Source organism: Tupaia chinensis, unplaced genomic scaffold (genome assembly GCF_000334495.1).
Source record: "Tupaia chinensis unplaced genomic scaffold, TupChi_1.0 Scaffold000492_1, whole genome shotgun sequence".
NCBI lineage: Eukaryota > Metazoa > Chordata > Mammalia > Scandentia > Tupaiidae > Tupaia > Tupaia belangeri.
In genome coordinates, this window is record NW_006160004.1 from 1,583,436 (window position 1) to 1,593,918 (window position 10,483).

At 41.7% G+C, this 10,483-nt stretch overlaps 1 protein-coding gene and 1 pseudogene across 4 annotated transcripts in view; both read right to left on the bottom strand.

Moving 5' to 3' along the window:
* Positions 1–10,483, bottom strand: part of FAM3B (FAM3 metabolism regulating signaling molecule B) — an 82,350-nt gene that overhangs the window by 66,597 nt on the left and 5,270 nt on the right. The window contains exon 1 of one of the 4 annotated variants that reach the window (XM_027774902.1): positions 412–520. The exons of 2 other annotated variants lie outside the window; for them this stretch is intronic. In XM_027774902.1, coding sequence (XP_027630703.1) covers positions 412–430 — 19 coding nt within the window. In that variant the 5' untranslated portion in view covers positions 431–520. Of the gene's footprint in view, positions 1–411; positions 521–10,483 lie in introns of those variants that run through there. One more of the 4 variants, XM_027774903.1, reaches the window with a different exon arrangement.
* On the bottom strand, positions 1,675–2,002 carry LOC102490935 (elongin-C pseudogene; annotated as a pseudogene).

Here is a 10,483-nt window from a genome sequence, read left to right on the forward strand (position 1 = left end):
CCACCCCGCCTACAGTCAGAGGAGCTTGTGGGATGGAGGCCCAAGATGCTTCCCCGACTCCCAGCAGCTACTATGGTCTCATCCTAGGTACTTCCTGCCCCAGGGAATGCTCTGCCTGTACTCACAAAACAGCCTGCCTTCCAGGTAAAATGGGACACTCACTGACTCACTGCATGCTCCCCTCCGTGTACCCCAGGTGGGGAGAACAGCCAGGGTGAGCTGGAGAAAACTGGTAGTCCACCTGCCCCCTTCTGGCTTTGCTCCCGCATTCCAGATCCAGAGTCTAAGAGAAGACCAGCTGCACAAGTTCCCACCCTCAGGCTCAGTGTATAGACTCCTCCCCATGGGTCTCACTTCCCTCCTCCTACCTGAGTCCCCCTCCCCTTCTCCTGAAGCAGGAGTCACACTCACCAGTAGCCAGAGGTCGCATCTTCCAGACTGGACTCCAGCCTGCCTGGCCCTTGGTGACAGTTCCCTGGGAACTAACCAGCTCGAACAGAGACACACCCTCAGGGCTGGCAGGCTATGGCTAGGCTGGGAAGTGAGCAGGCGGGGCAGAGGCGGGCCAGGAAAAAGCACTGCTTGTCAGGTCTGCTTGTCAGGTCAAACGAATGGCAGATACGGGACTGAGCATGTTAGAGGGGCAACTGGGTGGGCAGGTGTGTGGGTGGGGCAGATGTGGGCCCAGTAAGCATGTGGGGCGGTGGACAGGTGCATGGTGGGATCCAAAGCTCCAAAGCCACTGTGGGGGTGGGGTCTGATCTGCACCAGGATTGACTAGATGTCAGAGCAGCCTGACTGGAGAAGCCAGCAGGACATTCTCTGAAGGGAAGCAACTGTCCCTTAACGATGTAGACCCACAGCACCCTATTTATGTCTCACAAGAAGACAAACACAGCCTAGGTGTTCAATGTCAAAGCAGAATCCCAGCAGGATTTGACTTTGCCTAGTTGATGTTCACTGTCTCCAGGCCACTCTCTGTTTCTTCCAGAATAGTCAGGCTGCCGATTGATGTTTGCAAAGTCCAACTCAGTGCCTCACTTCCGCTTGCTCCTTTACTGCTGGGATGACTAATTAACTCTAGGAAAACGAGGCATGGACAATGTCCTGGCCCCTGGCTATGGTCACAGGTCTGCGTAGGAGTCAGGCAGGCATATGAAGGCTTCCCTGAAGACTATTTTTATTATTTTGGCATACTTGTTTATTTCTCAGTTTGTTAAATTGTCCTTAATTTGTTGATATAGTGAACAAATTCAACTCTGATTGATATGCAAAGAAACAGAATATGCTTTGCAATAAAATTTTATAGTTCTTGGGACCAGCAGTTGGTGTAATGGCTATGTCACTGGACTCCCATAGTCAACCACGATTCAAGTCCTGGACCTGGTGGCTAAAACTCACGCTGGGTGAGGCATGTGTGCCCAAGATCCCTAGAGCAGAATGGAGGAGAAGGGAATGCAGCATGGCCATCCCCCGCTGGGAGGTGATTTCTCGCTTTCTGTCTGTCTCTGTCTTTCTGACAAGCACACACACCCTACAGCAAAAACCTCTCCAAAAAAATTTATAGTTCAACTGCATACAGGCAACATACTAAATATGAAAAAAAAAAAAAAACTAACTGGACTACAGGTATTAAATACTGAAAAAAGTTAAGTTTATGATCACTTATTTTATTTAACAATCTAGGAAGTTTGCAGCCATCAGCAGTTCCAGTACAATTTCAGGTGCAACTGGGAATTGAGGAATCTCGGTGGAGCTGTTAGTATAGCGAACCTTGTAGGCATACTTTTGATAGCACATGTGAAGGAATCTCTCTAAAACTGACCTCACTGGTTTTGTTCTCAGAAAACTGACCTGGGCCATTCAGCATGGCTTTTATTGTTCCTGATGTTAGTGCATATTCTCTTTTTACAATAAATTTGTGACCATTAGGAGATATCAATTTGATGTACATGGCATCAGAGCTTTTACAGCCACCGTAAGTTTTCTCCTCTCCATCCATTCTGTACTTATGAACTTTTACTTTGCTTCCATAGGAACTTTAGTAATTCTTTGTCAGCTCTGTAGCCACAGAGCTCAGTGGAGTTACTGTACTGCCACAGCCCCTAATCCAGGGCCACTCCCATTACCCCAGCTGCCTACTCCTGTGGGTTCCAAGACTTTCTGACCACAAACAGGAACAACCCTCTTTCTTCATACAACCTCATTCCAAATACACACCAGGTGGTGACAGCACTTTTAGCCCATTAGAGTTACAGTGGCCTCAGGCTGCCAAGGGTGTGCAGCACTTCAAGGACAGTTGGTTCTTCAGCAGATAAAGAGAGTTCCAGGGATGCAGGGTCTGCAAGAGCTCCAGTCCTGCCCCAGAGTCCTGCTGGCTCCCTGTAGTCCAATCAGCTTACTCTTCTCAGGAAGCCCAAAAGCTCCAGCCTCACCTCCCTGTGGACACTTGCCTGCTTGCAGGCTGTTACCAGGGAGGCTTAGCCACTATTCTCCCTTCACTTCCTCTTTACTTCTAAGAAGCTCCTAAGGCACACATTCTATGGACAGCAAGGCTTTTTTCTCCCAGTTCACTTGAAATCAGAAGGCTAAGAAGTCAGGAGTTTCCACAGTAAGGAATCATCCCTAAGGGTGAGCCAGAGCATGGCATATTTGTTTGGATGCCACTTTGAGTTTACCTATAACACCACCAATGAGCTATTCTCCAGATATTCCTAACAAGTACTTTTTTTAATTTACTCTTTTTTCTTTCTTTCTTTCTTTCTTTTCTTTTCTTTCTTTTTTTTTTTTTTTGACATTTTTGCTATAGGGCTTATGCATTTACCAGAGAAACAGAAAATGAGAAATCACCCCCTAGAATGGGAAGGCCAAGTAGCAATCCCTTCTTCTCCATACTCCTCTTGGGATTTGGGCACAATGTACATGTGCCCAGTGTGAGTTCCAACCTGCTGGGTCTGGGACTCAAACTGCAGTTGATCATGTGGGAGTCCAGCACCTTAACCACTATTACACCTTCTGGCCCCTCCCAACAAGTTCTTTCAACTAATACACCTACCAGGAATCTTACCTCTGTCTTTAGCTCACCTGATATTGAAGGACAGCTTTCATCTCTCTCTGAGTTTGTTTTAATCATTTTTTAAAACCTGTGTTAAAGGCTCAGCCACAGTGGTGTGGGCAGTGGGGGACTGTTGCACAGCATCCAGCTACATAGGAGGCCCCAGGTTTGGATCTGAGGTAGATCTGTGCACATCAGGTACACACCCCAGCTGGTGATTCTGGCTGGCTGGGAAGGATGCAGGGGGATTGCAGCATGAGACCCTCATGAGTGTGCTTGGTACTTATCTCTTTTATGAAATAAGTGAAATTTTTAAAAACTGTGGTAAATATGAATAATATTTATGTCTTAACCATATTTAAATGTCCAGGTCAGTAAAGTTAAGAAAATCCACATTACTGATCTCCAGAACTTCATCCTGCAAAACTAAAACCTGGAAACCATTAAACAATGACTCCTGGGATTAGGAGATGGCATAATGGCTGGACTCCCATGTAAGTGACCACGATTTGAGTCCCAGACCTGGCAGTTTAAAACTCACACTGGGCATGTGTGCGTATGTGCCCAAGATCCTGAGAGGAGAATGGAGAAGGGATTGCTGCATGGCCATCCCCTATGAGGGGTGATTTCTTGTCTTCTGTCTCTCATGCACCCTATAGTAAAAATCACTCTAAAAAAAAAAAGATTCTCTTATTTTTTCCTCCCAGCAAGGCCTGGGAATCAACATTCTACTTTCTGCTCCTATGAATTTGAATATTATAGATATTTCACATAAGTGGGACTACATAGTACTTTTTGTCTGTTTTTGTGACTGGCTTATTTCATTTATCATAAGTCCTCAAGGTTGATCCATGCTGTAGCATGTGTCAGAATTTCTTTCCTTTTAAGGACTGATGATATTCCACTATATACATATACACATTTTATTTACCCCTTCATTTATTCATGGACACTTGAGTTGCCTCCATCTCTTGGCTATTGTGAATAATTTTGCTGTGAATGTGGTTGTGAAAATATGTCTTCAAGATCCTGCTTTCAATTCTTCTTTTTAATTTAAAAATTTTAGTTCTTTTTATACAATCACTATATATCCTTTAGCTTGTAGAGAGAATTTACCCAACATGAAATACACCTCCTGCCAGTCCAGTTGAGAATACTATACACATTATCATCTACAGGTAATAAACCATTTCTGCGTCCCACAAATGTCTTACCTCTCTATTTTTCTCCCTAATTTCCTTCTCTACAATTTTCCCCTTCCCACCTTCCTTCCACATTGTCTCCAGTGCCCATAACTATTTCCAATGCTTTTATGCCTCCCACTCTTTCAGTTTCTATCAGAGTGGGGACAGTCAATTTATGTTAAGTGGAGACATACAATGTTTCTCCTTCATAGCCTGACTTGCTTTACTCCGTAATAATTCTTTTGGATGCATACTCAGAAGTGGGATTTCTGGGTCATATGGTAATTATATTTTTAGTTTTTGGGAGAACCACTATACTGTTTTCATAGAGGCTGCACCATTTTACAATCCCATCAGTAGTACAAGGATTCCAATTTCAATACTTTCTCGCCTACACATTATTATTATTATTATTATTTTTAGTAGCAGTCTTAATGGATTTGAAATAATATCTTATAGTTTGATTTAATTTGCATTTATCTCGTGATCTTTACCATATTTTCACACATTCTTATTGTTCATGTATATATAATTTTTTGTAGAAAAGCATATTCAAGTCCTTTGTGCACTTTTAAAATTGTTGAGTTGTACGAATTCTTTATATATTCTAGGTATTAACTAATATTTTCTTCCTTCCCATAGGTTGACTTTTCATTCTGTTGATTGTATCCTTTGATACACAAAAGTTTTAAAGTTTGATACTGCCCCATTTACCTATTTTTGTTTCTACTGCTTGTCCTTTTGGCATCATAATGAAGAAATCATTGCCAAGTCCAATGCCCTAAAGATTTTCCTTTACATTTTCTTTTAGGAAGTTTGTAGTTTTAGGTCTTACATTTAGATATTTAATCCATTTTGAGTTAACTTTTTTCTATTGGGTTAGGCAAGGATCCAACTTCCTTCTTTTGCATCAGGATATCCAGTTTTCTCAGAACGATTTGTTGAAAAGACTGTCCTTTCTCCATTGAATGTTCATTGAATGTTCTTGGCACCCTTGTCAAAGATCATTTGGCCATATATATGAGGGGTTCTTTCTGGGCTCTCTATTCTATTCCATTGGTTGATACATCTATATTCATGCCAGTATCATACTCTTTATCACTGTAGCTTTGTAATAAGGTTTGAAATCAGGAGCTATAGCCCTTAAGTTTTGCTATTCTTTCTAAAGATTGCTTCAGTTATTCAGAGTCACTTGAGATTATACATGAATTTTAGGATGGATTTTTATATTCCCACAAAAAATGCCATTGGGATTTTGACAAAGATTCCACTAGATCTGTAGAACACTTTGGGTAGCACTGATACCTTAATATTAAATCTTCCTTCCCATTTGTCAACACCATTCTCCTCTTGGGATTTTGGGCACGCACGCACACACACCCAGCTTGAGTTTCAAGCCACCAGGTCCAAGACTCAAGTGGTTGGCCATGTGGGACTCCAGCGATGTAACTGTTACACCATTTGCTGGTCCCACTAATTATAAATTTTAGCAGATTTTCTCCAGAGAAGTTCTATCACCATACATCTCCACTAGTGGCATATGAAATTTGCCTATTTTCCCACATTCTTCTCAACCACATGGTATTACACAACTTTTTGATCTATGCTCATCTGTTGTTGAAAAAATTGTTATCATAGTATTGTTTTAGTTGCTTCTTCTTTCACTAAGGTGACTGAGTTGGCATATTTTCCTATGTTTAAAAGCTATTTGGGGCCAGCCCATGGCACAGAAGTTTAGGTGGCTGGATCCCAAATGGCTGGCTGTGTAGTTCAAGTTTTGACTCTAGAGGCTTGAGAAACATGCTGGCATATATGCACTGTGTGCCCAAAGTCCCCAAAAGAGGGAAAAATAGAGGAGGAGGGATTGCAGCATGACCATCCCCCAAGGAGGGTACTTTCTCTCTCTCTTATTCAGATGAGCACACAAGCCCTCTGGCAAAATTTAAATGAAACAAAACAAAAACTGAAAAACCATTTGATTAAGTACTCTATGGTTTAGTGGTTAAGGGAGTTGGATCCCACACTACAACGTGGTTACACTGCAATTGCTTTTCCTTCATTTCTCCATCCTGTTAGGATTTTTGGCATGAACGTACATGTGCCTGCCATTTTTCAAGTCACTGGGGCCAGGATTTGAACCACAGTTGGGCATGAGGGAGCTGTCTTCCCCAAACATTAGGCTATGGAGCCAACCCAGATCTGTCTTAACAATTAAGCTATTTCTGCTTTTCTTATTAATCATCCAGCTGGAGACTAAACGTTTTAAAACACCTAAATGTTTCTGAGAATTAATTTTCCTCTTCTCTGTCTGTAGGTGTTAGACCTTATCGTTCTGTTTCCTCAATATCACTTATCCTTTCTTTTTCATTTATACCTCTTTTGTTCCTCATTGCTACACTATGTTCAGCTCTTTCTAACTTTACTCCAGTTCACTAATTATATATTCAGTTGTGTCTAATCTGCTGTCAAACCTGTTCATTGAGTTTTTGTTGTTGTAGTACTTTTTTTAATTCTAGAATTTCTATTTGGGGAAAAAATGAAAAAATTTGGTTCTTTTTTTGTTTTTGTTTTAGAGACTTCTGTTATAGGGTGTGTGTGCTTGTCAGAGAGAGAGAAACACAGACAGAAAGTGAGAAATCACCACCCCACCCCACCCCCAGGGAGGATGGCCACACCACAATCCCTTCTCCTTCATTATCATTATCATTATCCTCTTGGGATCTTGGCATGCATACATACATGCCCAGCATGAGTTTTAAGCTGCTGGGTCCAGGACTCAAATCACAGTCAATTACCTGGGAGTCCAGTGATATAAATATTAAGCCATCTGCTAGTCCCTATGTGGTTCTTTTAGTGAAAGTGTTATGTTACATTTTATAATTTTCTGTTTCCTGTACATATCCTGAAGTCTGATTTTACTTTCTAATCATGATCATCAAGATAGTTAACAGTCTATGTCTGATCATGTTAAGAAGGCTGAAGTCTTTGCAAACTGGTTTACTGGCTTCAGTTTAAGAAGCAACTTGCCTGACTGGCTGCAAGCTGAACACTGTACCTGAAACTATGATGAGGAAACAGCTCAAGGTCAGGAGCGTGCTTTCTCCAGAAAAGACCTGTGCTTGCTTCAGCTAGGGGCCTGAGTCATCACTACTCTGAAGCCATCTTTAAAGAAAGCTCAAGTCCTGAAAATTCTGAAATGACACAGTCAACTCAAAACAGCTCAACACGAGCTGTTCCTTTGTGGCTAGTGCCGAATCTGAACAGAGTTGGGTTCCTAGTTCTATTGTGAGGAAGGTCTCCTGTGTGACTCTCAGGCTCTAATCTGGGAGTTAATAAATACCCTTGGAACTAATATGGTTTCCTGGCATGCTTATTTTTTGAAGTTCTCCTTTTTCCTTCATATTTATTTTGAAGTTCTCCCTTTTCATTCACATTTAACCAAGACATTCTTTTCTTTTTACATTTTAAAATTTATTGTTCTTTTATATATTCTATCACATTATTTAGCTTACAAAGTGAATATTCATTTCTCCATAGTCCAGTTGATAATACTATAAAATTATCTTTATAGTCTTCTTACTTCTTTAAAAAATATATTTTGAATTTTGTGTATTTGGGCTTTTAAAATGACCTTCAGTGTAAGATTTGGTCCAAATAACCTAGACCAGCACAGGAGAGATGAAACCTAACCACTGTGAACTTACTTTTGGGACACTGGACATTAATGGTTACAAGCCCTAGTTTTCTGTTCTCCTCATTGAATTCTATGGGGGCGTCCTGACGTTCTAGCACAGGTTACTAGGTAGCAGGAAGAAATTAGATATAATCTTTCTATATCCTTTAGGATTTCGGAAAGCAACCTTAGAGTCTTATGGAGTGTGGGAGAGATTGCCTGGTGAACTTGAGTGACATTTTACAGCAAGCATTTGATCTAATAAGCATTTACTAAGCACCCATGTGTACCAAACACTGTCTAAGCAGTTCCCACCCATGTCTTCTAGACCTCTTGAGGCATATTAACCCCATTCTACCGTGAGGCAGTCATGCAACTAACTTATATTTACATTGAGCCCACTCTACAGCCTCAGGGTCTTCTGGATATTTTCACTACCTGAGTAGTTTTCTCTCTGAGTGACCCCTGTGTCATACTGTCTTGAATAAACTACAATAAAGACAACATGACTTGAAAAATAAAACTAAATTATCAACAACAAAAAACACTTTTTTTTTCATTTGCTAGAGAGTGCATGCACTTTGTTTGCTTAAGAAAGAGAAAGCCCCCCATGGGGGCAGTTATGTCACACTATCTTCTTCTCCATTCCTCCCTCCTTTTGGATTTTTTTTTTTTGAGAGTCTTTGCTATAGGGTGTGTGCATTTTCTAGAGAAACAGAGAGACAGAAAGAAAGAAATCATCCCCCAGAGGGGATGGCCAAGCTACAATCCCTTCTCCTCCATTTTCCACTTGGGACTTTGGACACGTGCGCACATGCACCCAGCATGAATTTTAAGCCATCGGGTCCAGGACTGGAAGCGCGGTCAACTAAGTGGGAGTCTAGGGACATAATCATTATGCCATACGTTGGTCCCTCTCCTTCTGGAATTTTAAGCATGCATGCTAATATACTCATGTTTCTCAAGCCACAAGGTTTGGGACTTAAATCACAAGGTCAGCCGTGTAGGACTGGGCAACCTTAACCATGGCAGCAGCTGGACCAACATTATGTTTAAACATCTTTTCATTTCATATTTTTTCCCTCCAGGTTTTCATTTGATGCTGGCATTGTCTCTTTAAATAGATTAAACAACATCGAGAGAACAAACATGGACTGAGCAGCTGCCATGGTGTCTTAGTCAGCTCAGGCTGACTAAACAGAATACACATCACTTCTCATAGTTCTGGAGGCTGGAAAGTCCAGAGTCAAGGTGCTGGCTGATTCAGTCGCTGGTAGGGGATTTTCTCTGGCTTCTCGTTGTATTCTCACTGTATCTTCATACGGTAGAGACAGAAAGAGGAAGCAAGCTCTCTGCTGTTACGTATAGGGACACCACTCTTATCATGAGGGCCTGACCTTCATGATCTAATTTAAACCTAATTATCTCCCTAATACCTGGTCCCATCTCCAACCATCCAAATACCATCTAATTGGGAGTTTCAACATATGAGATTTCTTGCAGATTTGAGAGGCCCCAATTCTGGGCATAGCATCGATGTACTAGTTACGATAGCTCTACCTTAGAGAGCAAACTGCATCCATGAATGTCCACACTAATCCACACATTAATATAACCCCAAACTGTAAACAACCCCAAAGCTCATCAACAGAAAAATGAATAAATACATATTGGTATATGTATATAATGAAAATAACTCACAATGAAAAAGAACACAGTAATGGTAAATGCTATAACGTGGATAACTATAAAAATCAATGCATGCAGGAACCAGCAGTTAGCGTAATGGCTATGCCACTGGACTCCCACGTAGTCGACCACGGTTCATGTCCCAGATCCGGTGGCTTAAACTCACGCCGGGCGCGTGTGCGTGCATGCCCAAGATCCCAAGAGGAGAATGGAGGAGAAGGGATTGCGGCGTGGTCATCCCCCCCTGGGGAGGAGGTGATTTCTCGCTTTCTATCTCTCTGTCTCTCTCTGTCTGTCTGACGAGCGCACATGCCCTATAGCAAAAAGCTCTTAAAAAAATAATCAATGCATGCATACTGTATAATGGATTACATCTGGATGAAGTTCAAAAGCAGGTAAAACCACTGCAGTCATCTCCATTGAGTGCAGGGGCAGAGGGTATTCAACAGGAAAGAAAAGGGAAACTTTCTAAAGTGTTGGAAAGTTTTCTGTCTCGATCTTGGGGTCGAGTACCCAAGAACCCTATATAAGGAGCTACAGAGCAATATATGCTTAGAATTTGTATATCTCATTGCATATAAATTATACTTCAATAAAGTATCTTACCATAAAAGAAAGGGAAAACAAATTGGCCAAGATGATATTGCTGAACAGGTTAGTGGACCTTGCAGGTCACTAGCTTGTGAAGGTACATTTGCAGCTTGACTGACCAACTTGGCTCAAGAGCTGTTTCAAACCAGAGTGGCCTCGAGAAGCCTTGTTTAGCTCTGATTTGTTACATACCCTACAGGCTATCTCAACCCTTCGTCAGGGCTGCAGTGAACAGTCTGTGGACCCATTTTACCTTGGATGTACTTCCTCACTACACATCATCCCGCTCTT